Source organism: Rattus rattus, chromosome 12 (assembly GCF_011064425.1).
Source record: "Rattus rattus isolate New Zealand chromosome 12, Rrattus_CSIRO_v1, whole genome shotgun sequence".
In the NCBI taxonomy this organism is placed as follows: Eukaryota; Metazoa; Chordata; class Mammalia; order Rodentia; family Muridae; genus Rattus; species Rattus rattus.
In genome coordinates, this window is record NC_046165.1 from 93,093,896 (window position 1) to 93,115,149 (window position 21,254).

The window sequence follows — 21,254 nt, forward strand, 5'->3', positions numbered from 1 at the left end:
CAAGAGGGGCCTCAAAATACTGCTGTATTTATCTCTGGGACATGTGAGAATGGGAGGCATTTTGATTTAATATTTCATAACATAGACACAATTGCTTCCTTGCGTGGCATATAATTAATGCTCCTTGCGAAGAGTTGTTTTTTCCCCTTTAATTCCTCAATATCCTAAATGCAAAAATAAATAGATGAGAAATACTCTTGTGATAGTAATGTCTTCCTTCTGCAGTGTAGAATAGCCCTCCCATAATCACAATAAAAAGAAAGCCACCATGAATTTAGAACCACCCAGAGACCTATTTAAAAAGTAGGTTTAAGTGTGAGACCTCAGCCATGAAGCTCTCATCATTTACCCTTCTTGCTTGCCTGCAGTCATGCACTCTGACTAATTTTTAGAATTCTCCCCATTTCTATGCCCATCAGGTATGCGAAGAACTGCTTGTGCCCATCTGTGTGAGTCTCCCAAAGGGCAATTCCCCTGGTTGCTTTCTTTTGCTGTCTTTGATCAGGATGTGTAGGGTGGACCGGGAACCATGCAGAAGTTTGTGAATCAAAGTTTTGATCTCATTTCACCTGCATTTTAATGAGGTCTGTTACATGCCATTCAAACTTCCCAGCCATCATCCTCATAAGGCTGCCAGTTTTGTGAGAGTAAGCTTCCACGGCTCATCAATCCTGATAGGAGATTTGAAAATAGTGACTGTGGGAAAGGAAGGGACTGGACTAGTGCTTTTCAACCTGACTTTGTATTGGAGTCATTGTGGAATGTGTGGTACCTCCAATTAAATTATGCTGGGATGCAGCCTGAACATCTTAAGACTTCTTACAGATCCTTGAGGGCCGCATTGTACAATAGGGTCATTCAAAAACAAATCCACCCATACATGATTGACTAACCTATAATCACAGCACTAACATCTCATGGGGACAGGACAGTCTCTTCAATAAACACATAATGAAAACTGGATTCCCAGTTGCAAAAGAATGAAATAGGACCATTTTCCTATACTCCATATAAAAATTAACCTGAAGTTGTTTAAAAACTTGACCAAAGCCCTGGTAACAAAAGCAAGAATAAGTAAGTGGAATTGTTTTAAACTAAAATTGTCCATTTAGCAAGGGCAACCATCAAACAAATGAAAAGGTACTGCACAAAAGTGAGGAAAATTACTTGATAAGCAGATATCTGGCCAGCAGTCAATAGCTCAAATAAATAAGGAGCAAGGACAATTCAATAATGAAAACCTGACCTGAGTTGATCCAACAGATAGAAATGAGGGGTCTTGACAAAAGAGAAATTCTTTTCTGATTTATTTAAAGGCACTGTGAGGATAAGAGAAAGGCTCAGACATTGTTTTCATTCTGATAGCAAATTGATCCAAAGGCAGCTAAAATGGGGGAGGGGGGTGAGACACAGAGAGATTGAAGCATTTCCTGGGTCTAGTCACTAGGCAGAGATAGATTTGAATCCAAGTACTTGTCCAAAAATAGCTAATACCTGTCAGGATCAAAACTGATTGCAAACCCAAAGTAATCTCATGACATATCACATACCACCACATATCTACATGGCCTTAAAATACCTGGTAGAACAGCTTGACTAGATACCTGTAACAGGATGGTCCATAAATGAGGGGAGTGGGTATCTCTAGAACATTCTATAAAATACAATTGAAGCATTTAATGCTCATGGATATCTTTAAGAGCTTTAAAAAATCTCCAAACTAACATCATTTGCAAATTAGATGTCTTCTTTGTGGGGTCACTTAGGTAAGAAGAAATGATGTGTTGAGACTTCATGTGAGTTTTCACTGATAAAAAAGATAGGTAGAAGCAAAAATGCACTAGATGGCTGGCAAGGCTCTCTTGCTAGCTTGAGGCACACATGCTATTTTCAGCATGTGGATTAAATCAGGACTCAGGAAGTTACAAATGGCTCACATTAGGAACTTTATGGGGTGCTCTGGAATGTCCAAAACCCTATATCATTAACTATGTGATCCAAATGATGCAATACAGCTTATTGTGCATGTCTCTGTCACTTCTGTCTGTAGAGATCCCATTAGATTCCTGATGACAGGAACAGTTAATCTCAAGTGTGAGGGAAAACATCAAGTGTAAGGGAAACTGATGCTCAGAAAAGGAACTGTTGTTTGATCCACAATCCTCCCTTATCCAGAATTTCATTGACAGGGAGAAGGGAGGGAAGGAGAAAAAGGGGAGGGCATTGGCAAGAGGAGAGAGGGAGGTAGAGAGAGGAGAAAGAGAAAGACATGGGAGAAATGAGAGAAAGAATGGAGGACAGAACAGAGACAGAATCCAGAATCCATGGGATGTCAGGCTTCCTCTGTCTTCTTCGACTATATAACTTTGCATGAATTCCATACAACCATTTATCTGGACCATTTATAGAAGCTTTAGGCAATAGAAGCTTGTGTTCATTTTAACCTGTTGCTTTCTACTGAAACTTCTCCCTGGGAAACAGAAATAATTTTGAACGTTTCTCTGTTGAAGAAAACAAAAGTCAAGCCTCAAATGGTCCATATTTTTTCTGACATCTCAGTGAGTGTGTATATGCATTCATGTGTGCATTCATGGTTGGTGGAGTGGGCATGCATGTGTGCTGGTGTATGTGCAAGCATACGGAGGCCAGAGATCAACCTTTTGGTATCTTCCTTCAAGTGTCATCTACCTTTTTCATTGAACAGGGTCTATTGGTTGACTTTAGGCTCACTGACCAGGGTGGGTTGGCTAGCCTGCTAGTAAGCCTCAGTGACCTACTTTTCTCTGCCTCCCAGCACTGGAAATATAAACGCTTTTATTTCACACAGGTCTGGAATCAAACTCAGGTCTTCATGTTTGCAAGACAATCACTTTATTAAGTGGACTCCATAGCTCATCCAATCCATATTAATAGGGAAAAAACAGCTCAGACAAATCTATTGTTCATGAAGAACAATGTTGGTTGGAGCAAAAGACTCAACCTCAAGGATTCCCAGTGATTCTCCTTGCTGTAGAAAGAGCCAGAGACCCCTACCCCATAAACACTCATTGAGGCAAAAACTACTTTAAGACAAACTTCAGTCTTTTGGACACAAAGGTAATTTAGGGGCAAGGCAGGCATATTTTGGGTACTTGCTTCTCTGGAGTGTTTATCTCCAAGGATAACCCCTAAAAGTAGATACACAAAGTCAAGGCCTGTTCTCATCAGAACACAGTTAGCACTTGTCTTAATTAGAGCAGGTTGTTGTGGTTGGAAAAATACCTTCTTTACAATCATACTGTCTAGAGTCCAGCTCCATCTGTTTTTTGACTAACTCAGATATTGGAATAGATGCTTAGTTTTCTGAGCCTCTTTTTCTTGTCCTTAAAATGAAGAGTTGCGTGACCTCTGCCTCAGCAGATTTCCAGGGAGATTATATAATATTGTATGTGAAAGTAAAAGTCATGGCTCACCTGGATAAGCTAGAAAGATATTACTATTTTTTAAAAGAGATAGGAATGAGGCATACACACTTGGAGGAGTCACCTAACAGGTGACAGTCTGATGTTTAGGTGATGAGTTGAGTCCATTCCCGACACTATGCTACATCTGCTTTCTGCCTCTAAAGCTCAGATTCCCTTTCTCTGTATTGCCCCAGGCTAATTATAATCCACATGGGTATGTCAATGGCTCTGTATGCAGCTAAAAGGAAAAAATTATTCTTCCCTTATTTTTTTTACTTTGTTTTTCCATTTTCACCTCCCAAAGAGAAAATGTTGGAATAGGGAAGAAGGTTCCATTGGTAACATACTTAAAGCACAAGCATGAAGGACTAAATTCAGATCTACAGCACCCATGTTAAAAACTGACAAGCAGGGGTTGGGGATTTAGCTCAGTGGTAGAGCACTTGCCTAGCAAGCACAAGGCCCTGGGTTCGGTCCCCAGCTCCGAAAAAAAAGAAGAAAAAAAAAAAAACAAAAAACAAAAAACTGACAAGCAAACAAACAATGAATAAACAATTCCAGGTGTGAGCTCTGGGTTCAACCTGAGACCATGGCTCAAAATCAAAGAGGTAGAATAATTTTAGTGCATGTATGCATACCTGCATGCTCACATGTACTCTCTCTGATTCTGTGTCTCTGTCTCTCTGTCTCTCTGTCTCTCTCTCTCTGTCTCTCTCTCTCTCTCTCGCTCTCTCTCTCTCTGTCTCTGTCTCTGTCGCTCTCTTCATATTTGGAAGGCACTCGGCACTCAGTATGGGTCAGAAAGTAGTTGGATCTCCTCAATCTCATGTTACAATGGCTCTTGTCAATCCTTGTTTCTCACATTAGGAATATGTCACCAGAACAGCAAAATGGTGGCCCTAAGAGGTTCTTTCATGGGACAAAATATGCTGTGTAGGAAAAACTCTCCTAACTTCAAGCCATTTACAGAATAGCTGCAACTGCTGCTTCGCCAAACACATCAGCAGTAGAGAGCTGAGATTCATCTTGTGGAGTCTGCAGAAGAAACGTAACAGCGCAGGCCGCTCTCTGTACTTGAGACCCTCTCAGAGCCCTAAGCCAGACTTTCCTTTATTGTTTAGTAAGCTTTTTTAATGAAATGTACTACTCTTATTATGGAGGATTCCAAATAGGATCTAAATCACAAGCCAATAAAAGAAAATTATTGAGCTGGGTATCTAAAGTTACTACCTAGAGGCTACTCCAGTGTGGTATGTATAAATCTCTAAACAGTTAAGTAGAATTGTCTTTCTGGTTTTTGGGATGGAAGCCAACAGCCATTTCAGTTACAACGGAAGGAAAATATTTTAGTGCTGAGCTTTCTTCGTTCGGTAGGCATAAAGAGAAATGGTGCTCCCCCCACTACCATTTCAGAATTGAGAGAGAATATTGTGGTAATGAAATGCTATACAGGAGCAGCTGAAAAAATGCTTCTCTGATTTCAGGGAGGGAAGCTGGGTGGAAGAAACATGCATATGTGTGTTCATAGTCTGTGTGTACATGGAGTCGGGCTCAGAGGAGGAGGAGGAGGGGAGAGCAGGAAGTGTGAAGGGCAGATGTTGAAGAGTGACATGGGAGTTGAGGATGGGGTGGTCTGTCACTCTAATGGAAACACCAGATGTGTAGATGCTCACCCAACACTGGCCACACTGCGTCTTTAGACAGCACCATTCAGGAAGGATATGAACACTTCCACTAAGAGACCCATGACCCCAGTTCTGCCAAACACCACAGCTCTCCCTCCAGGAGCAAGGCTACAGAACCTATAAAATGCAGAACTCTGTGTAATAAAAACCAAGAAAATTCCAGAGACTCTCAGTTAAAAAGGACCACTGGGCTCTTCCCATTCAATCTGCCTCTTGTCACAGAGATCATGGTGGCCAGTAACATTCCCTTAGTCTACAATGGTAGAATGCTCCCAACCTCTGCAGATCCTGATCTGTTTCCTGGGAATGACTTCCTTATGTTAGGAAGAAAACCTAGTCCTTTAATTATTAGCTATTGGTCCTGATCTTTGTGCAAAAGAACAACAGGCCTTTTAACTTGCTCATCTCAACCGTTGGTAAATGGCTCATCCAGACATTCCTCATTCTGGCTGTCCTTTTTACACAATTATTTTGTTTGTCCCTTTCTCCACTTCAACTTGTTATGCTTATGAGAATCCTTCTGGTGACCAGGGTGTAATGATCCCTGCTCCCAATAAATTATACTTTCACCAGCAAGACTCATCTAGCAGTTTTTCCTCAGTGGTAGCTTGCAAATGAATATTCAGACACCCATACTGGATTCCTTCCTATGAGCTTGGTCCCTAAGTTCCAGCTTGGGAAAGTCCCCAAGAAGCCTGAATTTATTGTCCAGTGAATTAAAGGTCCTAATCCAAAACATCTCTCCCAAAGGGAAAAATGGAAAAAGTCACTGTGGCTTTAGATAATGAAAGGCTGGAGAAAATGGGTATGAGCACGCATGTGTGAATGTGTGAGTAAGTGCATGTGTGCATGTATGTATGTGTGTTTGTGATAGAAGCAGAAGAATCAAGATCATTTTCAGCTACATAGTGAGATTCTGACTCAAAAAAGAAAAAAACAAAAGAAAACAAAACAGTAACAACAAAAGCCATAGAATAGAGGAAAAATTAACATCTGGTATTTGATTTTTGTGCCATTTCCCTGGATTGTTGGGCATCTAATGATTCCTCAACTCCAACTACAGTGCCCTTGGCTTCCTCTCTCTAAAGTGATCCTCAAACCTTCTCTTCCACTATCTCCACAACTTCTCGCCAAGTCTCCACACCCTTTCTAGAGCACTAGAGGCCTTATTGCAGTTGTATACTCCTCCTGAACCAGAGGTCATTTTCCACATCAGGTTTCGGCTTCCCCTGGATTTCCCATCAGCTTCCTGAGGAAAGGAAGCATTGTCTAAAACCCAATCCTCCCAACACTGCTTTCTCCCCCAACCCCGCACCACTCTGCAAGCCCGTGTGGCTGACTAGCATCACAGTCCTCAGTTAGAATGGTAGGGAAGAAACTCATCCTTGCAGATTCCGCAGTGCTTCTTGCTACAGCCTATATGTGTGTAAGAAGAGCCCAGACAAGGAATGGGTTTCATGTTCTCTATCTCACCAACAATGCCTACCACACGGTCTGGACACACACAGGCACTTGGCACATGCTTGTGGAATTGGACGGACACATCTAGGACATGAAGCATGAATCATACCAATATAAGGCCTACAACAGGGAGAGATGAAGAAACGCCCTTTAAAACTAGCATTCAAACATAGCCCAGGTATTGAAATACAACGGGGAATTCCTTCTTATGGAGACTCAGCTTGCACCAAGGACAGGACTCTGCTGGTTTTGGGATATCTATCAATGCAATGTTAGATCTCGGCTGTGTCACTTCCCAAAGCTATGTGCTGGGTAACTAACACCTATACTTATCACTTAGACATGGTGACAGAAGCCAGGTTGGCAAGTGAAGCCTGTAAGCAAAAGATTTCCACACAGCCTCCTGCCAGTTCTTCCTCCTCTTGAGTTTTTTCAAGTCCCAAGAAGACAAGTAAGATCCAAAGATATGCAAAGTTAAGAGGGAGCAGCAGGACTATACTTCAGGCCACTTGGCCCATGAACTTCTAGCTGCTTCTCCCATCTCTGCCTTCTGCACTGACAAGAGTGTTGGGATCATTGACATGTGCCACGGCATCCAGTTTTTCAGGTAGGGTCTGAATCAGTCTCATGTCATCAAGTTTCTTCTGTGACTGTTTTTACCAGAGGAGCAATTTCCATGGCCTGTGGCATGTTATTTCAACTCTGATGGGTCTACTGGCATATACTGATAGGTCTACTGGCACATAAAAGAGCATCTGTATCCTGTCAAACGATGGAGTCCTTTGCTTCTTAGGAGCCTCCATCCAAAGCTGAAGCTCCTGTTGTTCTTTACCTCAGCACTGATGAATTAACGCTGCAGGCTATGTGGGCTATCGTCATGGTTTTTCGTGGTCCTCACCACTTCAATGTGATCAGGACTAAATTCTTTGCCTTCTTCCTCAACTCATGTCTCTTCCTTGGTCCTGTCTTCTTCCTTAGTTTCAAGGCCATTATCCAGTAGCCAACCTCAAAACCCACTCCCAGTTCCTCACCCATCCTCTGCTTTTCAACCACTGCCCTCAGCAGCCATCTCTCCGATACTTCAAATCTGCCTCCATGGCTGCCTTGCTTCACTATGACACCACAAGCTGCACGAGGAGCCTTAACCCATTTCCCAAGAACTCTTTTCTACTACTCATAGGCATGTCTCCCACCTTTAGCCAGGGTCAGCTGTAGTTTTCAAAGACAGAGTTATAATTGCCCTGGTCTGACAAGTCTTTGAGGACATCCCCAAATCAAAACTCTTAGCAAGGCAAAAAAAAGTTATCTCCCCACAGTAAGAAGCCCAGTTATTGAGCCACTAGCCACAGAGAGCCATTTCTCACAATTTGGGGGTAAAATGACCTACCCCTCTCAAACACATGTGTATACTAACTTGTCTATGATGGTGGCAGTGCTTAAGAAGACTGTGGAACCATTAGCCTTGCTGGGGGAGATCACTGGGGGGGTAGACCTTAAAGTTTTATAGCTTGGTCTCACTTCCTGTTCACTTTGCTTCTGAACTGCAGGTGCTTTGTGACCAACTGGCCTCCTATTCCTGCCGCCATTCCTTTCCAGCCATGAAGGACTATCTCCCCGTGAGCCATGAGCCAGAACAGCCCATTCCTTCTTTCACTTGTTTCCTGTCAGATACCTTGTCCCAGCACTGAGAAGATGCTGCTGAAGTTTAACTTTATTACAAGTTAAGACAAGAGAAAATTCAGTTCCTCCACTGCATTGTCTCAAGGGCTCAATAGCCCTTCAGACATTGCATTCAATGAGTACCCAGCTGTTGCCTGTTGGGAGAACTTGTAAAGATGTGTGAATAGATGCAATAAGTCCCCTCTCTGTGTCCCTCTCCTGCTAGCCTGGCCCTCTTTTATCTGTACTGTCATTGTCCTCCACTCCCTGCATTTCTTGCTGCTAGTGAGAGGCTGAATCTAAGCCACCACTGTCTTTTAGAGTGGCTGGTACATGGGGGACAGGCCTGTGTTCCTTTCTTTTCCCTAAGAGAAGCCTTGACCAGAAGAGAAAATAAAGTGCAGGATGCTCATTTCACATTTTTATATTTAAAATAACAAAAAAGAGCAACTCCATCCCAGCTCACATTTTAGGTGCTGATCCCAGAGGCTCTCTGGGAATGAACCCTGATTCTTCCCAAGATCAGACTTCTTTCTCATCTTTTAGCCCCACAGGGAAACAGGCTGGCAAAGAGGCACTATTGTACCAGCTGATTTAAATGGAAGTGTTTTCCCCAGATAAATGCATGCTAAATAATACACCAGCTCTCCAGCCAAAGGGAAATGACAGGCACTCTGCAAATAAAGGCACTTAGTCGCTGGTAAAGAGCTGTAAAGTGGCTCCAAGCTGATGTTTGCTGACCAGCAAGAAGCTGCTTCACCTGCTTTATGTGACTGTCAGTGCAGTTTTGCCTGCTGTATATTAAAACTGCATCTCATAGACCCAAATGTCACATCAGATATACCAGCCCACATGGAACATACCACCTTCTGCTGTAATTGTTTTTGACAACCAGCCATCACATCTCCTCTCTTTTCAGAAAGTGTCTGGCCCAGAATCCTTAGGCTGGGTCAGTTCTGACACCATGCGGGCTAGCAAAGTGACACGAAAGAACAAGGTGCAGAGAAGCAAAGGTAAAAAAAAAAGAGGAGTCCCTATAACATGCCCTGGCAATTGTATAGACACAGATGCAAATCCTACCCGTGGAGGCTGGACCTTCTCGGTGCTAATGGGCCCTTTCCTATTCAATTGTAGCACATTAGAACAGCTTCCCACATGGTCATCGGAGTACTCCACCACAAGAGCAGAGCAGCTGTCCTCATTCCACATTTCTGGACCCAGCTGGGTTTTGGAAGAATAAAAAACATGGCTTGTATCTAGGTAAAGGTGGTTGTGCGTTTTTTGTCAAGGACCATGGGGTTCATTGTGCTGAAACAAGCCTGGGAGATGTGAGGAACTCCTATGGTTTTCATTTAGGGCACATACTATTTGTTGCCCAAAACACAAAGAACTACATGATGCCTCTGTTGCCTGTAACTCCAGCCTCCCTTGAAGTGTGTACCTTCCAAATACCTGGATGGAGAAGCAAGGATCTGAGGCCGCGGGGCATGTTGGCTAGTCAAAGAGGTCATAGAGGTGCAGGATGGCAGGGACCTTCAACGCCCCTATTTATCTCATGGCTAGAACTCAAAGAAGCATGTACCAATGGGCTCTAGAGGTGAGCAGTGGAGAAGAACCAAGACTGGACTGTTGTCATTGGAATACCAGAGTTGTACCAGAGGATGATACGCAGGTCAATGACAGGATAGGAGACAGGGTGAAAAAGAAAATGATGTATGCCTATTTCAGGTGTACACATAATACACAGTAGTATAGTATTACACATCTGTAGACCTTGAAGTCCTGATTGTATTGGGAGGACACAGATAGGCCAGAGTAAGGGAGTGCTTCCTGCCCTCTTCTGTTCTCTGCATCTCTAACCAAGGGGAAAGACTGCTCCTTCCAAATCTTTCCCACCCCTTTGCTCTTCCCTCCCCAGGACAGGAATGAGTTGATCAGCATGCTCAATGTGCTGCTTTAGAACAGCCTGTACCAGTCACCCAGGGATCTCATTAGAATGCACATCTGACAGGTAGTATAAGGGAGACCATGGGAAGATGTATTTCCAACAAGCTGCCCCAGGTGATGCTCACATCAGTGTGAGAGTGGGGAAGACAAATTAAAGAGTAAGGACTTAGAGGAAGAAACCACATGCCAGCTAGCTGCATCGAACCCCTGGAAGGTCAGCTCACTGTCTTTGTACTCCCAGGACTCCCTGGGCAAGGAGGCAAGTTCTGTTGCCTGTGTGTACAGCCTGGCAGAACTCAGGGTGTCTCTCAGGGTTTTGCTATGTTGCTCTCTTCCATAGCTGCACCAGTATTTATATTGTGGACCATCAGGAGGGATGGATGATGGGATAGAGAGGCCAAAGTTAGGCCTGAGGCAGGGTTATGTCAGAAAAATGGAAGCTGGACATGATTTGTTTAGTATTAGTGACTGATGCAACTCTCAGAAAGGTTGGAGAAGCACAAGTCAGCAAAATGGGTGGTGTTACAGCTTAGCCTAAAGCTGCTGGGAATCCCACTGCCTCTTCTCCTGGGCCCCAGCAGCAGGGCCACTGACTGATACTCCCCTGAGAGTGGCTTTGAACCTCATAGCTGGACCTGGCTCTACTATGAAACATTCAGGCCTCTCCTTTTCTTTCACTTCCCTAGTCCCACCACAGAGTACCTGTTTCTCTACCTAGCTCTCTCCAGGACAGCCAGTGCAAGGAAGAAAACCTGCAATGTCAGGGTTTTTCAGGTACTACGGTCTTTTGGTTTTTTTGGCAATGCTGAGCAGAAGCTAGACACGGGTGGTGGTGCTGGGTTGTTCAAAGACAGCAGAGCACCAAAGTCTTAGCTCCATGACCCAGTCAAGCTTCTAGAAATCTCTGCATGATGAGCTACCAATGAGGAGTTTCCTACCTCAGTAGCTGCAGGCCTTGCTCCTTGGAATGATGGGAGTAAGGCCCCCAATCCAGCAGTCAATCATGCCCATCCAGTAAGCCTTGCATGACCCACATAGAGCTGTCACTCAAAAGAAAACGTTTTTCTCCTATCCTTTTCTATCCTGACTTCCAAGGTCATTCATTATGGGGTTACTTGCTGTGCCACTTCCCTAAGACTACAAGATGACATCATTACTTATAACCATGTGTCCAGAATCTCAGAGCAAAATGACAGGGAAGATTGAGGCCAAGAGAAGGCGGCTGTGTGCCATTTCAGGTATCTGTGCCTTCTCCAGGAAAATGTACAGTTCAGCCAGCATCACTCCTTGCTATATGACTCCAAGTATCTGTACCATCTCTACTCTTTAGAGATCTCCACTCTTATGTGAGTCGTGTTTTGGATGTGACACTAAGCATAGCAAAGCTTAACATCCCCTTTTCGGCTCCATGGAAAAGTACTCACAGGGAAGGAGATGGGAATTGTACAGCTGACATTTACACATTGTTCTGGCTCTTAGACAATGACCCTAGTCATAAAGCCCGTTGTTTGAAAAGGCAGAGAGGGTAGCCATTTAAAGACCCTTCCGTTGCCTCAAAGGGCAACAAACTGGAGGAAGGAGACACACATCAGGTTTCAGGTCTGCATCCCCAGATGGCAGGAAGTACAGATGCTCCTCTGTAAGCCACTGTGGCAAGCACAGGTTTCATTGCCAGGCGGGCTGATGTGAGCCTCTTTGAATTACTGAGTGAAGGATATCCCTCTTGCCAGTCCCTGTCCCCCATAGGCACAACAGAGAAGTATTACAGGCTGTCCTTACCTTGGGAATTAGCCTGCAAGACCCCGATGCTGTCATCAAACTGCATAGATTTGATGTTGAGTGACGCCAAGATGCATTCCTTGTCCTGAAGCGAAGTATCATCAATATTATTCTGATTGGCTGACAGGATAACGCACATGTCACAGAGGTTGATGTTGACAGCCCTTAAATCAGCCCGACTTAATGGCGTACCCTTTGGCATGGGGGGGGGAGAGAGAGAGAGAGAGAGAGAGAGAGAGAGAGAGAGAGAGAGAGAGAGAGAGAATGAGAATATGAGAATACCAAGAGAGAGAGTGAAGAGGGAAAGAGGAAAAATAAAAACAAATTAAAGATTGAGCAGGAGCTCTGGGACATTATTTAACAAGTATCTTTTTTGTGTCTTGACATTAAGTTGGCCTAACTACATTTCAGGGAATAAGGGCTGCACGCTAATCTAAAGGGTAGTTGGTGCTGGTGGCAGCATTTCAGGCCAGTTCTCAATACTCAATCAAGCTATTACTAACAAACACGAGACAAATAATGCCAGGGTCTACGTCTTCCTCCTGCCTGGAAATTGTCTTGATTTAAGTAACTGTCCTGTGGCAACCTCTGCCTTTCAGAACATAACGAGGGGGTGGGTTTCAAATGCCTGTTTATTTAATAGCAGGTCACTTCTGTCTCAGGCAACAGACAGCATATCCAACTAGAATTTTTAACAATTTCTAACGCAGTCATGGGGAAAATCCACAAAGCAGGGTGTGATAAAATGGGGCTCATGGCTCTGCTCAATAGGGAGGTCTGAGGGGAGCCAATGGAATTAGTATGCATTTTGTACAGGGCAGAGGAAAAGGGGGGTCATAAAATTTTATTGCACAATGTTTAGTAAGAAAAAAAATGCCAAGAAAAGGACACGATGATCCAACAACATAAGCAAAGTTAACTATATTTGGGGACATGTGTACAATAGAGGAAGCATAGGCAGGAACAGCCTCAGCTACCCTTCCACGTAATCACTGGGTTGGAATAAGCTCCAAGATATAGGGAGTAGTAAGTGGTGGGGAGGTGGGTATCTTGAACAATTTAAAAAGTATAGCTCCATTTATTTGAAATAAATGAAGCTACTCAAAGTAAAAATTATATATTTATAAATGCATGTAAATTCAAAAAGAAAACTTGGGAAAAACTATACACTAAACTAATAACAGTAATTACCTCTGGGAGAGGAAAGGATGGAGTGGAAAGCTTGCTTTTGACTTTATATACTCTGATATTGTTTGAATATTTTATAACAAGAACAGATTTGTATATTACTGGTACAATTAAAAATAAATAAGCCAGTAAACAGAGTTTTCTAAAATCCTATAACAATGTGAGGCAGTAAAAACCTTTGTAGATCCAAGGTTAATGATAGAGTGTAATGGTAGATTTGATAGACCGGATGAGTACTCTCACACTCTGGGCCATCCCATATTAGACAGCATTATTTTGGGGATTCTCATGCAGCCCAAAGCATCCCTGATCCTCTAGATGCATTTAAGTTTACATATATATATATATATATATATATATATATATATCCCAGTTGCCTTCAGCCTTAGCCTATATTAGCCAAGTGTTTGCCAGCTGCTATATATATCTCCCCTGGTTCCCATCACTAGATGGGGTTTAGGAAAATAGGATCTAGATAACTAGATCTTCAACTCCTCTTTATGACTCAGTGGAAGTCATGACTCTATTCTAGGGCTCCTAAATATTGCTGTAAAGTTGAGCCATACAGAAATGGCATTTAGGGCCATAGGCTGGTCCAAGCACTGGAGTGGTATCTTGGGAGAAGGAGAAAAACACCATCTTCTATGATAGCTTGGTACAAAATTAAGTGTGACCAACTTTCTGTATCACATTGCCAGTGTATAAACAACAGCTGTCGATGTCCACATTCTTTTAATTTTCACCTTGTAGGAAACCCAGCAGTAATTGTGATCTGAAGGAGCTCACGTCCAGTTGTAGGCATATGATTTCAAGCCACAAGAAATACCAAAGTCATACATAGAAAGCTTTTGTTTCTCTAGGATGCCCTTATAGGAACGACACAATTTAACAATGGAGACAGGGGTTAAGGCTCATAATGTACAAACCCACTGTGCTTAAGTGTGCTACATTTGGGGGATTTATACAGGCTCTAAAAATATAAGACTTGTTCTGACTTGTAGGGACAGATGAGAAAATGTGGATGGGGTCACACAGAAGGAAACACAGGCATATGCAAAAATATCAGAGGTCATGCCACAAGTCCTGCCTACATAAACATCCACCTGTGCACCTAGCAAATTAGTTCACTTTTTACAGATACCTTCAGAGTTAAAGGGGTCATGTGGTATATCACATGTAAATAGTGATGACCACAGAAGGAGATAATCAAATTGATTGGTCATATTTCTGAATTTAGCAACAGATATACAGTATATGGATATGCTTCTTTAAAGAGTGAAGTGTAACAAGTGACCATCTTTAACTACAGGTATACATTAAAGCAGTCAGGGTTTGGTCCTGTATCCAAAGAGGATCTGTCTAATGTTTTTTTTCTGTATTGAGGGACCTGTTGGACCAGGCATTATGGGAGGTACATAGTGCACCCAAGGATGCTATCTGTAAATAGCCCCTTATATATCCTTTAACACATTATACTGCTTGGCTCTTCTGGCTGCATTTCTGCTGCTCTACAAGCTGATAAAAAAGTAGGGAAAAACAGACCTCTCGATAGCTAAGTGGCTGCATACCCTTCAATTTTAGATATGACTTGATAGTAAAAATATTTGGAGGATAGGCAATATTTTCCTGAATTTCTGGCATAGACAACCATATAAAACTTTGAAAAGAATTATTAGTCTTTAAGTCTGAAATTTTGTGGATAATATATTATAATTAGAAAGTTGCTAGTCATTAGACTTTTAAATTACCCCATCCCTTATCTTCAATCTTTGTAATCAATAAGCACATATATGTGTGTGTGTGTGTGTGTGTGTGTGTGTGTGTGTGTGTGTGTGTGTGTGTTTACATATATACATAAACACACAAAGCCATGGAAAACATGTCTGGGTTTCTAGACAAAGGATGAATTCCCAGGTTCCCCAGAGAGGAGGTATGGAATTCCATACAGTAGAGATCAACTTGCTCTTTATTTATTTGGTCAATACCAGATGGAAGATGGGACAGGTCTATGTTTCTCTAAGATTAACCGTGATATATCTCAAAATAGGGCGACATTCTAAATTTCACCCAGGAAAGAGAGTTTAGACAGTGGTACATTAATGCATGTAGAGGTAGCTCAACTTCACCCTTGACAAGGGGCTGCACTTGGCTGCAAATTCTTTTAATAAGGCCTCCCAGGGTTTTAGTTTCTTAGCAGAGTACAGGGGAAGGACTCCCACATCCTCAGGCCTGTAGCCACATAAAGGAGCAGACACATGATCAAAGCTTCAACAATTACAGCCACCTGGGACTTCCTCTTGTGAATATAAAGATGAAGAACAGGACATAAAATAGTGTGACCCTGACTTACAGGCAATATGGATACTTTGGGGAAGTTGTGCAGTGTTTCCCACTCCCGCTTGAGGTACTCGATGGAGCCCACAAACACAATGTGTTTGAGCTCATGATAGTGAAAATTGCTAGCACGAAGCGGCATCACCAGGTTCCGGAGGCCAATCAGGGCTGAGCTGACATCCCCAAAGATGCAGACTACAACATGACCACTCAGGACAGTCATGGCAGCTTCACTTCGAGTCTGTAACAGAAAGGGGTGCAAGAGTATAAGAAAGAAGTGCTTATAACATTGGTATAAGGGGAGAAAGCATCACTTATGCAGAGAGGAAGGCTAACACTAGTTGACTGCTTACTGTATACCACTGCTGTGATTTAGGTGTTGTTCAAAGAGTGTCCCCCAAGGGCCCATTGTGGTTAAAGTCTTTGTCTTCAGGGTGGCATTATTTTATGGTGGATCTTTGTTGAGTTGAAGCCTTGCTGAGGTCTTTAGATTATTGAAGGTGTGGGGCAGTTTATGTGCAACCACCTGGGAGTTTTCACATGATTCCTTGACTCCGTCCATGTCTTCCCCCAAAGACAATCAGTACAAGAAGAGAAACACGGACACACCCATCTCCTTTTTCTCTGCTCATGTTTGATCTCTTGCTATAATCATCCACCACTTCAGCAAAGATCAGGCAATTGGGGTAGCCTAGCATTAGACTTCGAACTTGTTAAACTGTGAGCTACTGTTTTCTCTTTGTGAATTAGCTATCTCAGACATTTTTATTATAATAGCACAAAGGTACCCAATAAAGCTATTATTTGAACTATAGTAAAAACAAAATGTTTAATTTAATTCAGAATAATAGAAAAGAAATAATTCTTCAGCATCATATGTAAAATTGCAAAAGGTACCTCTTCTAATGGATAAAAGTATACTTGAGAAAGTGGAGAACTGGGTAAAAAGGTAAAACTCAGGTCACCATGTGGGCTGCTGTACACCACCAGGTTCTTTTATGAAGTCAAAAACTGGTTCAAAACTCTATGTTCAGCATTTTGGAGAACATATAGATCTTTATAGTAAGTTTAGTACATACAGCAAGCATACATACAAGCATATGTTTTCCCTTGTTGGTTCTATTTACCATTAAAGAATCAGTAAAATACCAGGAGGGCTTGCAGAACAGCTATTATTTTTTATTTTGCCACTATATACATGTTATATACTCAGCTGTAATATGCACAGAAGTATTTACTTTATTTACATTATAAATTCCTATAAGCATATATTCACACATTACTACTTTCTAGAACAATAGGGTGCACCATGTAGACTTGTGATGAGGAGACGGGGATAGGAATTTTTAGGAGAACAAAGACAAGAAAAGGGGATGTTTGGGTATATTGGAAGAAAGTAAGTCTTAGCATCCATTAAATAGGTGATAAACACTTTAATCCCAGCACTCAGGAGGCAGAGGCAGGTGGATCTCTGAGTTGGAGGTCAGCCTGACCTAAAGAGTGAGTTCCAGGGATTACACAGAGAAACCCAGTCTCAAATAAAAAAGGAAGGAAGGAAGAGATGATGAAATGAAAAAGAAAAAGAAAGAGTTATAAAATGAAAAAGAAAAAGAAAGAGGAAGGAAGGAAGGAGGAAGGAAGGAAGGAAGGAAGGAAGGAAGGAAGGAAGGAAGGAAGGAAGGAAGGAAGGAAGGAAGAAAGGAAGGAAGGAAGGAGGGATAAAATGAGAGCCTTAGGCCCTTTGGCTAAGATGATGATTAAATGCTCCTATTCTTTGGATGGTCTCAGCTGAAATTTGAGGTTCTCTCTTTAGATGTTTCAGTGGGGTAGCATACCCCTCACTGTCTCAGGAGATTGAATGTGATATCTGAAACCATAGGCTGGCTGCTGTGGTCTGCAGCTTCAATCTGATGATACAAGCCTACAAGCTTCCATATGACCACTGAGCTAAAACTGATTTTTAAAATTCACAATGACTAAAAGGTAAACCAATATTGGAAATGTCACTATGAATGATGATCATATAAAATTCACATTCCAATAAAGTTTTACTGGGACACAGCCAACTCATAATATCGAGGTATTTTCCATGGTTCCTTTCATGGAAAACAAGAGTTGTCAGTTGAGACAAAGATCACGTGGCCCGTGAGACTTATATCACTAATGCCTGCTTCTACAGAAAAAAGCATACTGACCCCATGTTCAGACTTTAGGGTTTCCTAAGTTATTTTTGGAAGGGTTTGCCTCATGTAAAAACCCACAAATAGTCATGACAAGGGTCTAGAAGCCAATCAGTAAAGACACAGACCAATGTCTTTCCCCAGCCCTAGATCTGCATTCATGAAGATGACAAAGGAAGGAATACTTCTATATAGAAGAGGACCCTAGTTACCCAGAAAGTGCAAATGGCTATCTGTCCACTACTGACATTTTGATTATTATACAGGTGAAAAAGAGAACAGGATGAAAGCAGGATGGGGCGGTTCATTGTTTCTCCTCTAATCAACACCTTCTCCCTGCCTGCCAACTTTCCTGTTTCTTACCATATGCTTGTAAGGTCCCATGAGGCTTACAATGATTTGAGGGAGGCATATTAATGTCCACTGAACATACCAACCTCTGCTTGATTTAATCCCTAACATTGACCAGTGTATTGATTGCTTAAACGCCGATATTGCAATTCACGACAATGTCAAGGTTATTACAGCGACCCCCAGGAGGGGAAGAAGCTAGCTTACATTTCCTGGTCATTAGAATAAAGGCAGGAACTATCACATTGGGGTTTCCCAGAATCAAAGGAAGCCTGAGACACAAGCTGTAAGAAACATGTCATAAAAGGGGACCCAAGAGGCTTCCCAAGAGCTCCCCTCACTTCTTGCCACTTTGTGCAGAAGATTTGAAGTTAGCTCTTTGGACAGCACAGAAGTCCAGGTGGCTGGAGCCAGAAGCAGAGAGGTAAGCCCTATGGGGTGTTGTAAATGGAACTCCTGTATTTTTTCAATTGGCCTGGTCACTAGTTCCCCCCAAAAGAGGAGTACAAAAGAGGTGAAGGTAGAAGCTGGAAATCAAAGAATGCAAAAAGAAAAATAAAATTAAAAAGGTACCAGTTGGTGGAATGATCCAGGTATAGAAGCTAACCTCAGGAGCTTAGACCTGGGGCAAATACCAGTTCCAAAAGATGCCATAGCTAGAGGAGTGTGTAAAGCGCCAGTCCTGTACCTCAAACCTGGGAAGCCTGGCTTTCCCATGCTTCAGACCTAAGAGAAAACCCCTCAGGAGTTTCTCTGGGCATCCTTCAAACCTTTGTAGGCAGAACCTATTCATACTTGATGGATCTCCATGGCTATTTTAGACCTAGACTGGTGCTTATTCCATGGATCTGAAGAAGACTTTCTATCTCATACCACTTAGCACACAAAAGCTTGTTTCATAGTTCAGTTTTATATCTCCTTTTCAATGAGAGCACTGTCTCTTCTGTTTCCAGTGTTTCTGTGAGTGATTTTGCACTCAGTGAATAAATCGATTCCATAAGCATCTTCCACAGGTGATTCCATATATCCACCCTGTACCTCTCCATTCTTCTCCTCTACCCATTGAATAAAAATTCCATCTATTCATTACTGAATTATGCTATTGCCTCAGAAGTACCTCTACACTCTGTCCTTCCCAGGATCCTGCCCTTCATTCATATCTAAATTGTTCTCACGGACTCATTCATCACCCCATTGGCCTTCCCTTTGCATCACTAGAATACAAGCCCTGTTCATTATGTCTGAGAACAAGAACAGTACCTACTCAATAGTGTGTTTGCTATCAATGTTTCCTTAGCTGTGATGTTGTTTTTACAGATGAACTCATAATCTTAAATTCCTTTCTTCTAAAAGTGGATATTGACACATGCCAATTAGCATGCTGTATGCAGAATATTCAGATAGCCAACACCGAGGATGCAACCAAGCCAATAGTGACCAACTACAGAGCATCTAAGTGGTTAGAACCATCTCCCCTCCTGGCAAATCACATAGCAGCTGAGCATTTTGACTTTATATCTGAGATAGCTTTCATTACAATGTGTATTGGCTCACAATGCTCATTTATAATTAATTTGAAAACACACACACACACACACACACACACACACCTTAAAACATAGTGGATTAGCATACAGAACCACTCTGAGGATCTGGAAGTCCTTGCTAAGTAAGGGTGGCCCTGAAATAGAAAATGATAGGATTTTCCTACCTGAAAATGGAGAAGGCTCACAGCCATCTGGGTATTAAAGGAACAAGGGGGAAGAGCATAGTCCAGCAGGCCTTCCTGACTATTAACCCACTTTTCATGGATTAGCAAGACAGTAAATGCCAGGGAAGCTGGTGTTGGCATAAAACCCTAAAGCTATTAAGAGGACAAAGGCAGACAATGGAATGGATTGTTGTCTGGGCTAACTTTTCCTGGGCCAAAGCAGGAGAAGTCTGCTATTTCTAGAGGCATTCCTGAAGTCTTCCTTGAAGCAACTGTCTTGAGCTGCATCGTGACAATGGACCACAGTCTTGCAATGTCATCCCCACCAAATGCACTTGCCTTCCTGCATCATGTGTTAAGAAGGACTGAAAAGATGTTCGTTAGGGGAAGAAACACTACTGTAGGTCTGGAGAGATGTTTAGCTAATAAAATGCTTGCCATATAAACATGAGGACCCGAGTTTGATTCCTGTTACCCACATTCAACAGAGAAGCCTGGAAGTGGTAGTGTCAGCCCATGAAGACATATAACAAAACAAAGTGACAAAATTTGAATGGATAACAATCCAGGTAATATTCCTATTTCTTCATGCTATTTACAAATAATCATGATAATCACAGCAGGTAAGAGAAAGTTGCCTCTGAGGAGTCAGGGGCTGGACGTGCACTACTATCTTATGTAAGATGTGGGTCATTCTCATCCTATCGTCTTACAGATGAGATAATTAAAATGAGTGTTCAAGAACTGGCCATGCAACTACCAGATGGCAGGACCAGGCTCTGGCCCCAGAAACACATGACGATCAGGAATGATGTGTATGTTATCTCCCATGATACCTTGCCATAGCACATAGTTACCACTATTGTCCTGAAAAAATGCAGAGATTGGAAGTTCTGTTCTGGAGAGAAAAGAAATCTGCTGTAAACTCATGTTCCGATCAGAGATCTTGCCACTTCAGTCTCTGGTCAGAATTTTAGTCTTCAAAAATAGCTAGTTCAGTGACAGTTTCCTCTACTTTTCAGTTAGGAAAAAGCTTCACTCTGAGCAAATTCCTCATGCCAGGCAAAGGAGACAAAGGTGGACGCCGTGGTCCCTCACTCACCAAGATGACTTTCTCAATCTCCTTGGGTGCGCACCAGTGAAACATTCCAGTGGAGTCATACTTTTTCACATTGGAGTCCATGTTGTCAATCTGATCGTTGCCAGGAATTAACAAGGGGTCATGCCTGGGGAGAAAAGGCAGGAAGACCTAAGTGGAAAATGTGATAAATTATAAATGCAAAGGGTCCCCCAGTGTCACATCTCAGAGGAGATGACAGATGCTGAGAAAGTAGTTGTCACCAATGGCCATCTTCTTTCCTGCAGAGAACATCCCTTGAAAGGCAGCTGTCCAAACCATGTTCCCCTCTGGAAGGGCAGTTGACTTTGTCAGGTAGTAATTCTGGCTTTTTCCCTGCCCATTTTGCAAATGTGCTTCATGCCATTTTGTGGGTTCAGCTTCCTTTTTTTTTTTTTT

The 21,254-nt window shown here is 42.4% G+C and overlaps 1 protein-coding gene across 39 annotated transcripts in view; it reads right to left on the reverse strand.

The window, feature by feature from the left end:
* The window catches only part of Kcnma1 (potassium calcium-activated channel subfamily M alpha 1), a 694,984-nt gene that overhangs the window by 59,367 nt on the left and 614,363 nt on the right, over positions 1–21,254 (reverse strand). For all 39 annotated transcript variants that reach the window (XM_032917294.1, XM_032917321.1, XM_032917309.1 and 36 more), the window contains 3 exons: positions 20,841–20,964; positions 15,513–15,737; positions 11,975–12,167 (listed from right to left, as the gene is read on the reverse strand). In XM_032917294.1, coding sequence (XP_032773185.1) covers positions 11,975–12,167; positions 15,513–15,737; positions 20,841–20,964 — 542 coding nt within the window. The remainder of the gene's footprint in view (positions 1–11,974; positions 12,168–15,512; positions 15,738–20,840; positions 20,965–21,254) is intronic.